This window comes from Dendronephthya gigantea, unplaced genomic scaffold (genome assembly GCF_004324835.1).
Source record: "Dendronephthya gigantea isolate DGI-Jeju-01 unplaced genomic scaffold, DenGig_1.0 000056F, whole genome shotgun sequence".
Lineage (NCBI taxonomy): Eukaryota > Metazoa > Cnidaria > Anthozoa > Malacalcyonacea > Nephtheidae > Dendronephthya > Dendronephthya gigantea.
Genome location: NW_021163066.1, coordinates 742,452 through 761,073, shown reverse-complemented (window position 1 = coordinate 761,073; position 18,622 = coordinate 742,452). Strand labels below are relative to the sequence as shown.

General features: G+C 34.6%; 4 protein-coding genes across 6 annotated transcripts; 2 read left to right on the top strand and 2 right to left on the bottom strand.

The window, feature by feature from the left end:
• Positions 1-6,344: 6,344 nt before the first annotated feature.
• LOC114529374 lies at positions 6,345-11,195 on the bottom strand. 2 transcript variants are annotated; one of them, XM_028551158.1, is made up of 7 exons: positions 10,663-11,195; positions 9,099-9,290; positions 8,737-8,865; positions 8,005-8,328; positions 7,410-7,568; positions 7,183-7,311; positions 6,345-6,874 (listed from the first exon to the last, which is right to left on the bottom strand). In XM_028551158.1, exons 1-7 carry the CDS (start codon positions 10,787-10,789, stop codon positions 6,780-6,782), a joined length of 1,155 nt encoding a protein of 384 aa, XP_028406959.1. In that variant the 5' UTR covers positions 10,790-11,195; the 3' UTR covers positions 6,345-6,779. The 2 variants fall into 2 exon arrangements, with proteins under 2 accessions (XP_028406959.1, XP_028406960.1); XM_028551159.1 differs by lacking the exon at positions 7,183-7,311.
• Positions 11,196-11,541: 346 nt separating this feature from the next.
• Positions 11,542-12,342, top strand: LOC114529452. The gene is made up of 2 exons (XM_028551262.1): positions 11,542-11,707; positions 12,084-12,342. The coding sequence occupies exons 1-2, from the start codon at positions 11,563-11,565 to the stop codon at positions 12,317-12,319; spliced, it is 381 nt and encodes a 126-aa protein (XP_028407063.1). The 5' UTR covers positions 11,542-11,562; the 3' UTR covers positions 12,320-12,342.
• Positions 12,343-12,744: 402 nt separating this feature from the next.
• Positions 12,745-15,873, bottom strand: LOC114529450 (leucine-rich repeat-containing protein 61-like). Of its 2 annotated transcripts, none has more exons than XM_028551260.1 (11): positions 15,761-15,873; positions 15,302-15,388; positions 15,130-15,219; positions 14,880-14,936; positions 14,376-14,436; positions 14,212-14,297; positions 14,053-14,121; positions 13,587-13,655; positions 13,437-13,517; positions 13,281-13,340; positions 12,745-12,902 (listed from the first exon to the last, which is right to left on the bottom strand). In XM_028551260.1, the coding sequence occupies exons 1-11, from the start codon at positions 15,768-15,770 to the stop codon at positions 12,802-12,804; spliced, it is 771 nt and encodes a 256-aa protein (XP_028407061.1). In that variant the 5' UTR covers positions 15,771-15,873; the 3' UTR covers positions 12,745-12,801. The 2 variants fall into 2 exon arrangements, with proteins under 2 accessions (XP_028407061.1, XP_028407062.1); XM_028551261.1 differs by having other exon boundaries at positions 13,281-13,325.
• Positions 15,874-16,160: 287 nt separating this feature from the next.
• LOC114529449 (alkaline ceramidase 2-like) lies at positions 16,161-18,342 on the top strand. The gene is made up of 5 exons (XM_028551259.1): positions 16,161-16,523; positions 17,154-17,194; positions 17,290-17,508; positions 17,587-17,724; positions 17,842-18,342. The coding sequence occupies exons 1-5, from the start codon at positions 16,431-16,433 to the stop codon at positions 18,152-18,154; spliced, it is 804 nt and encodes a 267-aa protein (XP_028407060.1). The 5' UTR covers positions 16,161-16,430; the 3' UTR covers positions 18,155-18,342.
• Positions 18,343-18,622: the final 280 nt, after the last annotated feature.

The following is an 18,622-nucleotide window of genomic DNA, read 5'->3' as shown; positions in this document are numbered from 1 at the left end:
TTAAAACTACCTGATATACGCCATCTACCAGACCGTGACCCGGTAACATTTGAAAACTAAACAATACAAACACAAATATCGCACCTCTGTCAAACTTAATACAACCACTAGGCTCGGCTTACAAAACAGAGAATGTTAAATAGGGATTGGACTAGGGTCTGAGAGCTCGACACAGCCGAATCTTTGCCAGTGTACTTACTGAAAATTACAAGGCCCTTTCTAAAGAAATATCAGCACAATTTTGAACTAAAATCATCTTAGATTTCTTACCTGGCGACAAAGAGAAAAGAATAAGAAGGCCACAGGTTGCCATTGAAGATGTTTTCAACCAAAGTAGCGTCATTTTGCCTTAAAAGGTCGTATTCGATGCCTAAAAACCAAGCAGCCTTTCTTGAGATGACATTGAATGTTTGTTATTAATACCATCTGCAGTCTGTCATACCCCCCACTTTCGTCAATAACTCACGTCAGAATTTACATCAAGATATTTAAACAGAACGACCAAAAAGAGAATTTGTTTCATTTATTTGTTTTTCCACCCCTTGATTGCAATGCAATGCACAGGTTCTTACGTTGAACAACTGGGGAATTGAAACTTTGAATGTATTGGAGTCGATCGATGACTTTGTACAACAATATCTGAGATATATATTGTTTTAAAGTCATAACTCGGAAATACGACAATTGAATGTAATTAATATGCAAAATGAAGACTATATTACCACAATTAACATAATCCCCGACCACACAGAATGAAGACAATACTAGCACATAAAATAAAGTAACTGCAATAAAAAACATCTGACCAGATCATGCTTTAGTTTCAGGGCTAAAATTTATATAAATCAAACAATAAAAAAAAGACTCGAAAACTTACATCGGAATTCCAGCGAAGAACAATATATTTAAAGCAAGTTATAATTTATTGTACACCTCAGATTATCCGTATATACCCTTATGACGTCCGTATATACCCTTATGACGTCCGTATATACCCCTATGACGTCCGTATATACCCTAGGCGTCCGTATATACCCTTAACACAGAGTACATAATAGATACAGAGATGGAACTAGTGTACCAACTTTTACTTACACTGTACCCTTAATGAAGTTATACCCTTCCCAATTACTTTTATTATCCACGCATGCACGTTAACGTAAGAAAAGTTCTGTTTTCAAAGAGAAATATCAGACATACATAATATTTAATTGGTTTTCTAATTCTATGTCATTCTATAGCATATAACATTAGTAAAAATTAATAAAATTAAAATTAGTAAAAATTAAAAGATTGTTAAGACAATCGAGTTGTCAAGACAATGCTCAAATCCCTGAGTAAACCGCAAGGAATTTGATGAAAACGTTTCATTTATCATCTTACAACCATTCGAGGAAACAAAATGTATACATACATATCAAAAGTATAGTTGTGAGTCTGGTTAACTGAGCACGGGTTCCTTGTGAAGATTGAACTAGCAAAAAAAGAAAACAATGTAAACATCACTGAATTTTCTTTTCGTGGCAAATAGAATGTTGCCAACAACAGATTTGACTGAAAAGTGTTCAGAACAATTCAAATTATGAAAACTGCTTTTGTGAAACTAGCTGCATGGCCTTATCAAAAGAACAAAACAACGAAAATTAAACGAAGTCTAGCTAGGTTGATACAAAGACGTTGGTTATAAATATCGACTAATTTCTGGGAATCCCGAAGTCCTTAAAATATCCTCGAAACTAATTTGAATACGGTTTTGGGCATGGTTTCTGATCATGTTTTGCTTTTCTTTATAAAAGTTACTTGTGCACTTTAAATACTGATCTTTGAAAAGATAGATTCCCCCTTTAAGTTTAAATTTCAAACTATGGTTTCTCAGACAGTGTATCAGATGATCTCAAATACACCCTCTTTTTGGTGTATTTCTGATATCTGAAAAAGTAGGACACGTTTCTAACATTATAACTTACTCCGTAATTCAAAATTTTTAGATTCAGTAACTGAATCTGTTTTATCTTTCAGGGCTAATTGTGACTGACAAATGTAAATTCCAGTATCCTCATGATCGTTGACTGTTACTGTGTGATTGAGACTCACAATCTGGTTTCCAGTTTCATATTCGACTGTTTTCTTTGCAAGGAGTTTGCCATCTTTTATCCAGCTCAAAATAACACTGAATTTATTTGCTATTCGATAGTTCTCATTTTGATATGATGCATCACATTTCAAAAGAAATGTTTCTTTGTGTCTTGTCTGATTTAGTTGAATGTTTGGTACTGCTTTCTCTACAAAATACGAAAGATACACAGGAGATTGTGAGTACAATACAAACTAATGCCTAAACATAAGTTTAAATAATATCTCAAATATGGTAATCTGAAGTCCTTCAAAAGTAGGGAGGTGATGTGTTGAAAAGTTGAACAGTATAATGGTGATAAAAGGAAATAAATGGATCTACATACCTTCCACAAAATAGACATGATAGCTCAATTGCTTTGATTTTGTTGCTAATTTGCATGTATAAAATTTTATGCCTGGTTGATTTCCTGGAAAAACTGGTGGTTTTGATACCCTTAAAATACTTGTGACACTTCCTGTTCCTAAAAGATAAATTCATAATAGTCTTACTGGGATAATATTCTTGTAAGTTTGCATCGTGATATCACAATATAAATAAAATAGCTTGTAGGTACACCACGCAAGTGTTTAACATTGCAAAGCTTTCGGTCCGTTAACTGATGAAGGCCCGGGTTAACAAATCAAAAACTTTGCAATATTAAATTCCCTAATTGCGTACATTGTAATGGTGTACCTGCAAGCTAATTTATTTTTATAGTCTTATTGTGATTCATAAAACTAGTCAAAATTCGTTAAATCTAGAGGCTTGGAATTTTAAGACGAACAATGGTGGTGCATCGCCCTCGTACAATGTTTAGCAAACTCCATACTACAGGCTTTCACCAAAAAGTGTTTCCATGCATACGCGGAAGAATAAATTAGAAATTTTAATTAATGCCGGTTTTGAGTCTCATCTTTTCATCATTTACCATATTCGAGTGTAATATCTCCTTTATCATCATTTCCTGGGATAGAAACGTCATCTGGTCCTTCCCACGTGATTGTAACACCAGCAAGTTCACTGGGTGCTCCCGTTGCAGTACATTGGAACTCAAATGGTTTATTTGTTAATAGAATTATCTTTGGTTCCCCTGATTTTATCAAGTCCAATGCTGACGACTCTATAGACATCGAATACAAAACAAAATGATACAACTGGCTATTATGCAGATGAGCATGTGCAGATGATAACATCATAACTTACTCCGTAATTCAAAATTTTTAGATACAGTAACTGAATCTGTTTTATCTTTCAGGGCTAATTGTGACTGACAAATGTAAATTCCAGTATCCTCACGATCGTTGACTGTTACCGTGTGATTGAGGCTCACAATCTGGTTTCCAATTTCATATTGGACTGTTTTCTTTGCAAGGAGTTTGCCATCTTTTATCCAGCTCAAAATAACACTGAATTTATCTGCTGTTGCAAAGTTTTCATTTTCATATGATGCATAACATTTCAAAAGAACTGTTTCTTTGATCTTTGTCTGATTTAGTTGAATCTTTGGTACTGCTTTCTCTACAAAATACGAAAGATACACAGGAGATTGTAAGTACATTACAAACTATAATTGCCTGAACATAAGTTTGAATAATATCTCAAATATAAGGTTATGAAGGTAATCTGAAGTCCTTCAAAAGTAGGGAGGTGATGTGTTGAAAAGTGGAACAGTATAATGGTGATAAAAGGAAATAAATAGATTTACGTACCTCCCACAAAATAGACATGATAGTTCAATTGCTTTGATATTTTTTCTAATTTACATGTATAAAATTTTAAGGCTGGATGATTTCCTAAAAAACCTGGTGGTTTTGATACCCTTAAAATACTTGTGACACTTCCTGTTCCTAAAAGATAAATTCATAATAGTCTTACTGGAATAATATTCTTGTAAGTTTGCATCGTGATATCACAATATGAATAAATTAGCTTGTAGGTACACCACGCAAGTGTTTAACATTGCAAAGCTTTCGGTCCGTTAACTGATGAAGGCCCGAGTTAACAAATCAAAAACTTTGCAATATTAAATACTTAATTGCGTACATGGTGATGGTGTACCTGCAAGCTAATTTATTTTTATAGTCTTATTGTGATTCATAAAACTAGTCAAAATTCGAAACACCTAGAGGCTTGGAATTTTGGAGTCCCATCTTTTCATCATTTACCATATTCCAGTGTAATATTTCCTTTATCATCATTTCCTGGGATAGAAACGTCATCTGGTCCGTCCCACGTGATCGTAGCACCAGCAAGTTCATTGGGTGTTCCCGTTGCAGTACATTGGAACTCAAATGGTTTATTTGTTAATAGAATTATCTTTGGTTCCCCTGATTTTATCAAGTCCAATTTTGAGAATGCTAGACATCAATACAAAACAAAATTATACAACTGGCTATTATGCTGATGAGTAAAGAGATATTCTCATTTCATCCGAGACGGAGAAGGCTACAGGGATATGAGTCATGTGTAAGCGTGTTGCAAGTTCGCTTGCCAGATATCAGCATATTGAAGGAAAAACATGTTAACGCTAAAGAAGCACAGAATAAAGAGTCAGACGTAGTTTTACATGCTTCACAAAATTTATGCTTCAAACTTTGAAATGTTGTTCAGAAGTAAAAGAAAGGTTTATAACCATAACTAAACAGTGGCGTAGGCTGCGTAGCCAGCCTGACGATTTTGTCCCGCTACGCTGTAAGTAAACGTGCAAGAAGAGTAGTTCCGGTGTATTGTAAACTTAGTACTGTGTATTCCAATATAACCAGGGAGCAGCGTGGCAGCGTCTTGAAACAACTTAGCGTCAAATGTGGTATAACAACTGCCTAAAATAGACAAAACACTTCTCGACGTTTCGACCTGAGGACCTCGTATTTTGTCTATTTTAGGCAGTTGTTAACTGCCTAGTTCGGTATATTTATGTCCATCGATATGATCGAATATCCGGTTACAATATTCAACACAGTGTTAATATTTCTATAAACTTTGCTTTAACCGCAGTCTGTATTATGCCGTTTTTGTCTTCTCAACTCTCAAACTAGTTTATATTACAAGTGGTTTCACCTTTCCTCACTGACCTAACCTAATCATTGTATAAGAAATTCAGCAATAGTTGAATCTTCAGGTGAATTAGATTCCGCAACATAACTGGATCATATGAACGACCTTTCCATTTGACAGAATAGTGCCGCGTATAATACCGATATTATCTGTGGTTAAAGGCAAAATAACGTTGTAACAAAACTGACAACGCAACATTGCTTGTTGGTAAACAGCTTTGTAAACAAGGGATGACCATAGGCATAGGATGACAAACAAACGATTAAACTGGCTAAGCATAGCCATATGAATGATATTAAGTTTCGCTTAAACGCCGTCCGGAGGGAATTCGTAATGATGAGCATACAGTTCGTGTTTGCGAACAGCAATCCTAAACCATTTAATCGTTGTCATTATAGTGATAGGCCATCCACTAGACCACTGTGACCAGACCTTTATAAACTGTCACGGTAAGTAAGTCAGTGACATATGACAACTTCACTTTAATACAAGCATTGCACCCCTGACAGCTTTTAGGCTCTGATCGAACCGGACTCGCTGTAAAGCTCTTTTGAAGCTATGATTATATTACGTTTTGACAGAGGTGCGTCTTGAGTTTCTTACCTGGCGACAAAGAGAGATGAAGAAGAAGTCCACAGGCTGCCATTGAAGATGTTTTGAACCAAAGTAGCATCATTTTGCCTTTAAAACGGTCGTATTCGATGCATGAAAACCAAGCAGCCTTTCTTGAAATGATATTGAATGTTTGTTATCAAGTACAATTTGCAGCCTGCTGCATGCCACACCCCCACTTTCGTGAATAGCGCTCGCGTCAGAAATTGGCATCAAGATATTTAACAGAACGACCAAAAACAGAATTTTTTTCATTTATTTGTATTTCCACCCCTTGAATGCAATGCACTGCACATGTTCTTACGTTGAACAACTGGGGAATTGAAACTTTGAATGTATTTGAGTCGATCCATAACTTTGTACAACAATATCTGAGAAATATATTGTTTTAAAGTCATAACTCGGAAATACGACAATTGAACGTAATTAATATGCAAAATAAAGACGATATATTATTACCACAATTACCGACAATACTAGCACATAAAATGCTTTAGTTTTTGACGGCTAAAATTTATGAAAAATCAAACAATAAGAAAAGACTTCAAAATTTACATCGGAATTCCAGCGAAGAACAATATATTCAAAGCAGGTTATAATCCTATTCTACACCTCGGATTATCCGTATATACCTCTATGACGTCCGTATGTACCCTTAACACAGAGTACGTAATAGATACAGAGATGGAACTAAAGTACCAACTTTTACTTACACTGTACCCTTAATGAAGTTATACCCTTCCCAATTACTTTTATTATCCACGCATGCATGTTAACGTAAGAAAAGTTCTGTTTTCAAAGAGAAATATCAGACATACATAATAATTGAATGGTCTTCTAAGTCTATGTCATTCTATAGCATATAACATTAGTAAAAATTAATAAAATTAAAATTAGTGAAAATTAAAAGATTGTTAAGACAATCGAGTTGTCAAGACAATGCTCAAATCCCTGAGTAAACCGCAAGGAATTTGATGAAAACGTTTCATTTATCATCTTACAACCATTCGAGGAAACAAAATGTATACATACATATCAAAAGTATAGTTGTGAGTCTGGTTAACTGAGCACGGGTTCCTTGTGAAGATTGAACTAGCAAAAAAAAAGAAAACAATGTAAACATCACTGAATTTTCTTTTCGGGGCAAAAGAATGTTGCCAAGAACAGATTTGACTGAAACGTGTTCAGAACAATTCAAATTATGAAAACTGCTTTTGTGAAACTGGCTGCATGGCCTTATCAAAAGAACAAAACAACGAAAATTAAACGAAGTCTAGCTATGTTGATACAAAGACGTTAGATATCGACTAATTTCTGGGAATCCCGAATTCCTTAAATATCCTCGAAACTAATTTGGGCATTGTTTCTCGTCATGTTTGGCTTTTCGTGACAAAACTTACCTTTTAAAATGATATTTTGTTTGAGAGATTGATTTCCACCAACACTTCCCACACATGTATATTTCTTTTGATCCTTATAGCCAATATCATCGATATACAAGAAGTTGTTTTTCTGTCTGATTCGAAGATCTTCATAAAAAAACAACAGATTTCTTCGCTTAATAAAGTAACACTTGTTTATTTACATGCTTTGCAGAAAGTGTAGTAAGTTCAAATCAATATATTACCTGTGCAATTTTTTCCAACACCAATTAAACAATCTTCATCACGCCATTGATAGGTTATAGGATAGCCAAGCACATCAGTGACATCACAGCGCAGTTTAAAATCACTGCCAACAATAGCTTTCACTGCTTTCTTTTTTGGACCATTAAGATACAGAAGAGCTGGTAAATGAGACGGATTAAGACTTTTAAACTTCAGACTGTTCTTACAGCGGGGTTTCATGCAACTTTATGCTTTCTATAATCAACTGCAAACAAAGGTTTCCAAGCTTCTAAATATATAATGCCTTAAAGTAAACCTACCTATAAGGAGTGCAGTGTAGTGAACTTGAAGTACACTTTCTTTGCGGGAATTCTAGTTAATCTTAACTTCTAAACTGCTGCTGGATTTTCAGCATAGGATAGTGACTGTGACTAGTGCACTTTAAATACTGGTCTTTGAAAAGATAAATACCCCTTTTAAGTTTAAATTTGAAACTATGGCTTCTCAGACAGTGTATCGAATGATCTCAAATACACCCTCTTTTTGGTGTATTTCTGATATGTCTTATATACTTGTACTGAAAAAGTAGAACACGTTTCTAACAATATAACTTACTCCGTAATTCAAAATTTTTAGATTCAGTAACTGAATCTGTTTTATCTTTCAGGGCTAATTGTGACTGACAAATGTAAATTCCAGTATCCTCTTGATCGTTGACTGTTACCGTGTGATTGAGGCTCACAATCTGGTTTCCAGTTTTATATTCGACTGTTTTGTTTGCAAGGAGTTTGCCATCTTTTAACCAGCTCAAATTAACATTGAATTTTCTTGCTATTCCATTGTTCTCATTTTCATATGATGCATCACATTTCACGAGAACTGTTTCTTTGTGCCTTGTGCGATTTAGTTGAATTGGGTGTATCTTTGGAATTGCTTTCTCTACAAAGACAAGATCGTAAGTATCAACTTATTGCACATAATAACTTAATATACTGTATATGAAATAAAATATCTCATAAACATTTGAGGTTAACGTCAGTGTATTCTGTTCTTGTCTTCGGTCATCCATACGAACTAGCGTATTATGTATCTTTTAATAATTGCTGGAAAAGTCTGGAAAAGGTGATATGTAAAGACGTCGTTAATAAAATGATGATTTTGTGAAAAAACTGATGAATTGTTGATTAGTTGTGGCTTGGATGTTATTTTCTTTCACTAAATGATGATAATTATCAGCCAAAATTGCAAAAAAGTTGTAACAACCAACTCTACGCTTTTGAGTGGGCCGAATACCTGCAACAGAAAGGATTTCAAAATGTTTTGCTGTCAATAAATGTATCGACAAACCTTTCACAATGTAGACCGGAAAACTCAGTTGGATCCCATTTACTTCACACATAAAATATTTCAAAGATGGTGGACGTGGGTAATCTGGTGGTTTTGATACCCTTAAAATACTTGTCACATTTTCAGCTCCTGAAAAAGAAATTCATAACAGTCTTACTGGGATTCATAAACTACTAAATAGTTTTCTGAAGATGAATTGTATGTGTCTTGTATGAACGATATATTGCAAATTATCTCAAGATGTCTTTTTTTTAGGAACTTTTTTGTTTTGTTTTACGAACTTTGTTTCAGATTTCTTTATTTCAGATTTCTTTATTTCAAGCAATTAAACTTTAATGCCATCCTATCACGACACCACCTACCACTTTCCATTGTGATATTTCCTTTATCATCATTTCCTGGGATAGAAACGTCATCTGGTCCTCGCCACGTGAATTTAGCACCAGCAAGTTCACTGGGTGTTCCCGTTGCAGTACATTGGAACTCAAATGATTTATTTGTTAATAGAATACTTTTTGGTTCGCCTGATTTTGTTAGAGTCGGTACTGACGATACTAAACATCGAATACAAAAAAGAATTAAACAATTGGCTTTCTGTCATAAAGAAGATTGTAACCAACTACAATAAGACCAGCATTCTCTGCAGGCGTGCATGGCTTGTTACGTCATTATGCATAAGGTCTATTGTTAATTAATCAATGAATCTGTTGAAACAGAACAGCGAATTCGAGCCAGGGACTTGCGAAATATTTTCATTTGGTGTTGTAGGAGAGACATGTCCTAGCGTAGTTCGTCTGCTCTTGGAAAATAATCACAGATAATAATACTTCATCATATCAACACAGAGCATCCACGATAAACAAGTGGACAAAGTGCGGTGTTTTTTTCTTGAAATGCGCGCTTTCCATCATGCGGATTTGCGTGTGAACCGAACAGCAAAATATACAGGTCGAATCACAAATTCAATACAGCAGACCACATGCGAAAACGATTACCGCTCATAACTTTTTTCATATCCAATAAACAGAAACTTTCACTGTGAGACGCGTTTTCCCTGTTCCAATAGTCTCGTTTAATTATTAACACAATCGGAAAGTGATGTAGAATTCCACTGTTGACTAATTTATACAAATACTAGAACAAGTTGAATCAATATTAAGAGAGGCTTTTTTCGGAGACATTTTTTGGGACACCCTAAATAGGAATTTAGAAAAAAAAAGTGATTGGAAACTTTCCAGGAAAATTTCCAAATCCCTGGCAAAGTTTCAAGAAAAAGCCAGAACAACGTATTATGAATAGTGGTAACTAGAACTGTCAAGATAAACCTCGTTCTTTATTATAGCTCAGTGCGTTCTTTACAGCTAGTTATTTACCATTACTTCCTAGACCTAGGTCAAATGTCGCATGCGCAAAGACAATAGATCATGTCATTCATGTGTTAGTTTATTATCAATTGTTGAATTTTTTGTTAAACTTTAATTACGTTTGCCTCATAATAAGTGCGATGTTTGAACTGTTGTATACTGTTTTATATTGAACTGTTTTGTTTGACCCTTTTATTAAACCAAATAGGTTCATTGTATGACGGAAACCACGGTTAAAATAGGCTGAATCGATCCCTATACATCGCTAGCTGTCGATGACTTTATCCAGACAAATTCCTAAACTAAACCTTAATTATACAAACATTGCACTTCTGCCAAACTATTTCAGTATTTCACAATCATTCGACATAATAGATCGAGGTGTTTAATTCAACCATGAGTATATTCAGTGAACAGGAAAACATGTTCGTCGCGTGCGCGAGAGCTCCATGTAGTAGCTGATTTGCAAAGTGAAATCAACAGACATAATAACTCGAGGGATATTGTCAGTCTACCGGAATATCATAAGAGTTCGTTGCTAAGATCATCTTGAATTTCTTACCTGGCTGCAAACAGAGAAGGAGAATAAGTCCACAGGCTGCCACTGTAGATATCTGGTGCAAAAGTAGCGTCATTTTCATTTGGAGAAGCTGTTTTGAATGCTTGAAAGCCAACATACCTTCTTGCATTTATATGGTAACCACTCGAATTTATATTCCTGACACCTCTGCTTTGTCAATAGCTCGTGTCACTGTGTCAGCAGAAATTGACACAAAGATATTAAATTTTACGGTCTACGATCGGGCATGCTTGTTTTTTATTTACTTGTACTTTCAGCCTGGAATCCAATGAGCTTCTATGCTTGCAAGCATTTATACTTGTCTGGGTTTGAGACTCTAGGGTGTATTATGCAAGTCATTTCAATAACTTCCGGTCTGACCAATGCATTGTACTATTGTTTAAAATACCCTATTACGACAATAACAAATTACCTTCGAAAATTGAGACTATTGTTACCATAATTAACATAATTAGCCTTTCTCACGATGACGAATATGCCGCCATTTTTGGGGTACTTTTTCTCAAAAACGCAAGCGTGAGACCTCATAACGGCCACAGTCTTTAATTTTAGGCTGGAATTATTCCTCCAATGGTCTGTTGATTCTAAAAAAATTGCTTTTAATGTTGTTATAACTTTTAAAAGCCGTTTGAAAAAATTGAAAGTACCCCAAAACGTCATCGTGAGAAAGGCTAATTACCATTCACAATGAAGACTATACTAGAACACAAAATGAAGTAATCAGAAAACATCTGACCAAAGCATGTTTTGGTCTGAAGGCTAAAATCTAGGAAATTAAATAAAAAAACTATTTTTTAATTATAACATTTGTCTGAAATTCAGACTTTCTAAGGTGTTTTCACGATAAATTAATACTGAGAATCGTATTGCTGTTTTATAAAGATGTCGTTTAATCGTGAATACGCTCATCGCCCGCCAATTCCCACAGCAGAACAGATAATGGAGGATTTCAATTTGGCAAAGGGCAGAGAATTCACAGATCCAGTATTCAATCTGTCAAAGGATGAAATCAGTATTCGTGGAAATGGTGAGTGTTTGAAAACCGGTTCACACTTGCAATTTCGTCAGTTTTCAGTGTGATTTTCTTCTGTTGACAGATGCAAACGAGTGAATAGTTATGAATACTTTGTATAAGTGTCCTTTTTTGAACCTATTCAGTAACTTATTCATTTGATCACATCTATCAAAAGACGATAATTGCATCTAAAATCACAGCAAAAATCACTCATGTGAACTAGCATTTACAATGTTGTACAAGTTAGTTGATTGCAGACACTACTGGATGAGAATCAACCTCATTTCTATAAAGCTAGTGCCTTCAACAGATGGGAAAAATTATCTGGTGTACGCTTGTGAATATGATAGTATTCTAGAAAATCACGAGAGATTTTTTTGTTCCATAGACGATAAGGATGATGACAAAGATTTATCACCGGGCACAAAACAAAAGAAAGGGGAACAGCTGAAAGAAATCGATGACACATATAACAAAGTTGAGGAATTCCTGGAACAGAACAAAGATTTGAGAAAATCAATCATCAAGATGAATGAACTCTCTCAAGAGCTTCATGCAAAGAAGGAGAACCTTACACTGCTTATTTCAAATATAAGTGAAAATATGCAAGAAAAGGAAATATAGAATTGACTTTATGGGACAGAAATAATTTGTTATATTAGCAATTTCACCAAGTTATCAACACAGCGGAAGCCATTTAATGATCAACCTTGAACAACTATCATTGAAGTACCAAAGATACTTTCACAGATTGATTAAAATCAGATAAATTCAGGACTATGTTTGAGTCTGACTCAGGTTTTCTCTTGTGAAAGATCACATGTAAAACTGGTCCAGTTCGTGCTGGTCTCATATTCATCTAGTTATTCAACTATGAACATATTCATCTAGTTATTCAACTATGAACATATTCATCTAGTTATTCATCTAATGAATGCATAAAGCCTGTTCATATTGTTTGTTGCTTTAACTGACAATGAGAATAACAGCATTTGCTCGCTTCAGCCAATGTTCTCTGGAAAATGTATGTCCTGTTTCAAGGCATAACTTTTGCTTGTCAAACTCAATAGCAAAACATGATGGTAGTCATCATAAAATGCAATGAATCAAGACACATCACCCTTTGAGGCACCCCATAATGCATTTTTTGCATCCAAAATGGCTTTGTCAGCTTCTTCATTTAGACTCCGACACTGCTTTAACACATCTGAAAAGAAGCAGGTCTCTTAGGGTTAACTGTCCGATCTTGTATGCAACAAAATTGGATAGCGCAAACAGTAACCCATTTGCTGACAATATGCGCCTTCATTTCCAGATTTACATAATTTTACTTTTAAGTTTTAATTACTAAGTTTTACCATTTATTTATTTGGTATCACGTTTTACCACATGAAGTAACATTTTTAAGCATTTTATTAAAAAGAAGCAATAAGTAAACTCTCTGAGCTCTTTTCAAGTTTCAACAGAGTTAGTCAACTACTTTGTATGAAAGTTGAAATAACACTGGCCCACATTATGTCTGTTACTTACAGAAGTAAGAAATCTCAGGGTTATCCTAAGATGATCAACATTGTGTAGAATTTACCTTCAAATTGTTGTTCAGCAGACCAGGCCATCTTTTTCTCTGTTGCTTCATTTAAGAGTGCTGTAACGGTATAACAAATACAGTGTAAATTGTTTTTATCAAGATACATTAAAAAATTCATTGTATCTCGGTAGAAGTACTACATAACTTTATTACCATTTTGTTTCTTATCCAAAGTATCTGAAAAACCACTTATAAAATCAAAGCTGTCTTCCTCAAGCTCTTTTTCTTCCAATTCTGAAGAGAAATCCCATGAATGTTGTGATGATGTTTTAACAAGAATCATTACAGATATCAAGAAATTACCAGTGAGTTTTGTTTTAAGATCATCACAAACTTTGAACACCTCAGCACCTTCTCCTAAAGTTCTTTCACCTGATGAACATCATAGAATGATTAGTACGCCATAAATTATTGTGTTAGAAACGTTGTAGGTAACCTGACAATATAGTCTTGCTCTGCAAATCTTTTGGTGTATGTATACCATTATTTATTATAAGGCCAGCAAGAGGGAGGAAAAGGGAAGGGCAAAATCTAGGGCAATGCATAGAATACTCATGGAATATTTCAATTGTGAGGGACACAATTGATCACTCACTAGTCCTTGCATGGGCCCGTAGTTTGCGCTTAAATGGCCTCAATTCACTTCTTTAGAAATTCATTTAAACAGTGAATGAACACTGGTCAAATATTAACATGTAGCAGGACTAATTCACCAGGATATAGCAATGCTGGTAGAGAGAAGCAGTATAGAAATAGTGTATGGACGTACCGTCAAGCATAGAGATATTTGGAAGATATTTACAAATTGAAGTCTTGTACTGGGGAAGCGTTTGGCAAACTAGAAAACAAACAAATTGTTATACATGGTACCTGTTCCTGGATCCTGATACCATAGATGCAAAAGATATCCATTTCTTTTTCAACATACCTGGATTGGAGATATTTCTTTCTCTATCTTCTAACCGAAGGCATTCAAGAAATTTCAAATTGACAAGTGGTTGTAATGAGTCAATACTATAAAAATGAAGTGTCATTTTGTGAACCTTCCTAGAGTCTGGTCTTAAAGATATCATTGGTAATAAGTCACAATACCTTGTTATTAGATTTCCTGATATATTTAGCGTCTCAAGAGATTCCAATCCTTCCAGACCAGCTAAAAAAAATCATAAATACATGACTTGGCAAGACACTTATCTCTCATTAGACTGTACAATGCTAATATGGTTATATGGATGGCTTCCATTATAACCATTGAACACTATGGTAGCATCTTTAAATGATGTCTTAATTGCAGTGGCATAGCCAGCCTGAGATTTTGTCCTGCTATGTAAATTTCGAGTTATTATAATTATTCATTTCTTCAGAAATTTATTGTTTTCACAGTCAATGATCACCAGAATATTAGCATAGCGGAATAAATCGTCAGGCTGGCTACGCTACTGCTTAATTGTCAAATCTGGGGCTATAGTTATTGGTTAAAAATAGTACTGCTAATAACGCTACCAGCCAATCAACTGGGGTGACACTTCCATGAAGAGTAGTATTAAATGACAAACATTTGACAAAGGAAAATTATCAGCCTGTAACGTTTCTTACCTAAGTCCGTAACTGTATTGCATGATATATCAAGTGTGGTCAAATCTTTGAGTTGTTCTAATGAAAATAAATAATACTCGATAAATATATAATAACTGCAATATATAGTTCAGGCCAAGGCTATATTAACTGTATCAGTTCTAATCATGCTATTTGGTAAAGATGTCAAGGTTCTTGCACAACTCTTTAAATAACATTTCAAGCAGATATCAGATGTTTCTTTAATCCAAAAAGCTTTGTTGCATATTACCGAGAGGCCTGAGGTCAGATATTCTGTTCTCCGAAAGATCCAGGTACATCAATCCAGAACATTGGCCAATGATCCCAAGATCTTTAATACCTGGAAAGCAATAGAGTGATGGTTTACAAACAATTTCTCATTGCCTGATTGCTAGACATGCTGAAGCACAATATATCCATACCTAATTTATTTGCATTCAACTTGATGATACTTGTCACATCAAATTCACCAGTTATTTTCTTCAGCATGTCACAAGTTATTACGGAATCTAAAAATTAAGAACCAGTAGCTTGTAATGCGTATGGTATGTTGGCTGGATATATACCAGCTACAACCATACAGGCACATGTTCACATGGTACTTAGGCTTAGGATGAGTTTGAATCTCAATCAACAGGTTTAAGGCAGTAATAAATAAAAGGCAAATATTAGACCATTGATATAGTTATTGAAATATAATATAGGCAATAATATATATGAAACATGTACATATATGCAAATTTAGTGTTATACCTGGATTTACACAACAAAGTTCTCAAAACTACATTTAAACTAACTTAAAAACTAATTCAGGTCTAGAAATGCAATGGGATGTCAATTAACGGTGCAAAAAACAGAAATATTTTACATAACAACAGTACCTGTATTCATGCTGACTTGTCAGACTTTCCCGCCATGTTTTTGCAAATTCGCATCCTTCAAAACGTCTTTGCGCAAAAACACCAAAAAGTTTTGTAAAAGTTTATATAATAAAAATTAGATTTTGAAATTATTGTAAAGGTAGTGCATAAAAATATTAACTTAACAGTATATCTGTTACATCAAACAGCACTTGTAAAACTTGCAAGACAGAAAATCAATATTTACCCTCACAATAAATATAACAATATACATGGACACTTAAATCCCTAAAACTCAATTATTCGAAACCAAAAAGTTCTATAAAGGCGATAATCGAAAGGAAATGCACTTTGCAAAGAAGGTTTCAAAATCTGTAAGGATCTTTTGTCATTTAAATTACTTTTTAAATATATTAATTACATGTAGACCACGGCCTCTGCCTTTGAAAGATGCTATTTTAGCTTGTCGTTTTTCACGTATACAAACTGCAATTAAATTTTAAAATTTTTATTTTTTCTGTCGACGAGAAAAGAAGCATCCAAATTGTTAAAGAATGCAAGAGTTTATTGAATTTTTACCCTGGAATGAATATAATTTTAGTGAATTAATGCATTAAGATGGTTTAAAACACGACATTATCATCGCTTTTTATTATTTTTGAGGTTAAATTTTTATACCTGCGATTTCTCTATGGCCGTGCATTTTGAAAGAGGCACAGCACACGTAGATTGGTGCGAACCAAACTACGCAATTTCGCCAAATATCGCAGAGTTTTTTAACACGGTAAGAGCTTTTCTATATTGCTGTTGCTGCAGTACTATGATCATACAATATCATTGTTCTTCAACACCATACATGGAAAGCGATATAAACAAATAATTATGAGATATTGTTTCAGAAATTTATTTTAAAATCATTTCCCATGGATAGCAGACAATTTAGACGTATAGTGTTCGACAACAACAGACTGATGTACCATAAAAAACTTCGAGGTTGCATGTACCAAGATTGGACTATCATTTAAGTTTAGGTCACACATAAGCTTATGGCGTTTTGAGATAATTATGGTTAGGTTAAATTCAAAGAGATTGGGGCTCTAAAAATATTACATTATCCGTATAGAATTGTAAAGCTTTGCTATAATTTTCAGCTACGGTTGAACTAAACATACTGCTGCAGATGCATGTTGCTTGAACACATATTATCTTTGACCATGCAATGTTTCTCATAACAAGCTTAGACACATTATACATAATACAAGCTACAACCTTGTTGAATCATCAATGTTGATGCAATCATGATGCAATGTTGTTGTAACAAGTTGCAACAACATTGATCATTCAACAAGCTTAAACAACATTGTTAACAATACTACAATACATGTAATGATATTGTATATATTTTTTATAACAGATAAGCAATGTAATTTATTTTGTGATACCTCCACTGAACATGTGAGTATTAGAAATATCATATTTCACTCATGGACACATACCAGATATGGCTTGACTCTGCTTTCCTCTGATTATCTTTATTTCACCATCTTAAGCTATTTATTCTGGGAATACTCAAGCAAAGTTGGAAGTAGTTTCAACATTGTTTGGATTCTCATGATGGTCATTGGAGCAAGTTCGGCATACTTTCATGCAACCCTTAGCCTTGTTGGTCAACTCCTTGACGAGGTAGCCATACTGTGGGTCTTGCTTGCTGGTTACGCTCTGTGGACACCAGAATGGATGATACGCTATACTGGAATTTTTAAATCGAGGTGAGATGGTGCAGTGGTCCATGGCTAGAAGGTTCGTTTGTTCCATTCCTTGCTAATATTTTTCTCCTCAAATCCTAGAAATGGTTTTAAGATAGCAGCCCTGGTGGCTGCTGTGATTGCAACTTTACTTGGGTTTGTCTACCCAGCTGCAAACGCCATCGCCCTGATGATGCTTGGAGCTCCTGGTGTACCAATCTTGTGGAAGGAAATCCAGAGGTAAAAACAAGTCTTCTTTTGACAGAAACAAATTCATACAACTGGACAAATATTGCAACAAGCAGAAGAATTGTATTGTATATTTCTACTGTACTACATTGGATTTCTTTCGTTCAGATGCAAAAGTACCAAGGTAGTCAAGCTTGCATATATTGGCATCTTATGGTGGTTCTTGGCTGTATCATTATGGTTAAGTGACCGTCTGTTGTGCGACATCTGGAAGTATCTATCATTTCCATACTTTCATTGTGGTTGGCACGTCTTTATCCTACTTGGTTCAAACATTGGTTGCGTATTGGGGTGTTATTTTTACGCACATTCTGAACACAGAGAGCTTAAATCTGAACTGAGTTTTTGGCCAGTGATGCTGGGAACCTGGGGCTTGCCTTACATTGCAGTTCAAAAAAAACCTTTGCAAAAACAAACTTGAATATATTGATAGACTTTCCTTGTACAGTTAATGTATATTATAGATTAGGCATGGGTTAGAGATATGTACATTTAGCAGACTTTTTTAAAAATAAAGATTAGAGAGATACTATGTAATAAAGATGTCAGTATTAGAGAGAGATGTCTGTATTGGAGAGAGATGTCTGTATTAGAGAGATGTCTGTATTAGAGAGAGATGTCTGTATTAGAGAGATGTCTGTATTAGAGAGATGCCTGTATTAGAGAGAGATGTCTGTATTAGAGAGATGTTTGTATTAGAGAGAAATACCTATATTAGAGAGATCTGTATTAGAGAGTTGTAAGGTATAAATCCATCTTTTACAAATGAGCAATAATGTAAATTATACATATTCTTAATAATTATCAACAATATGTAAATTGTAACATAAACATCAACAAATAACAAATAAAGCAATGCGATTGAATCTTCCATCGTATTCAACGTAAA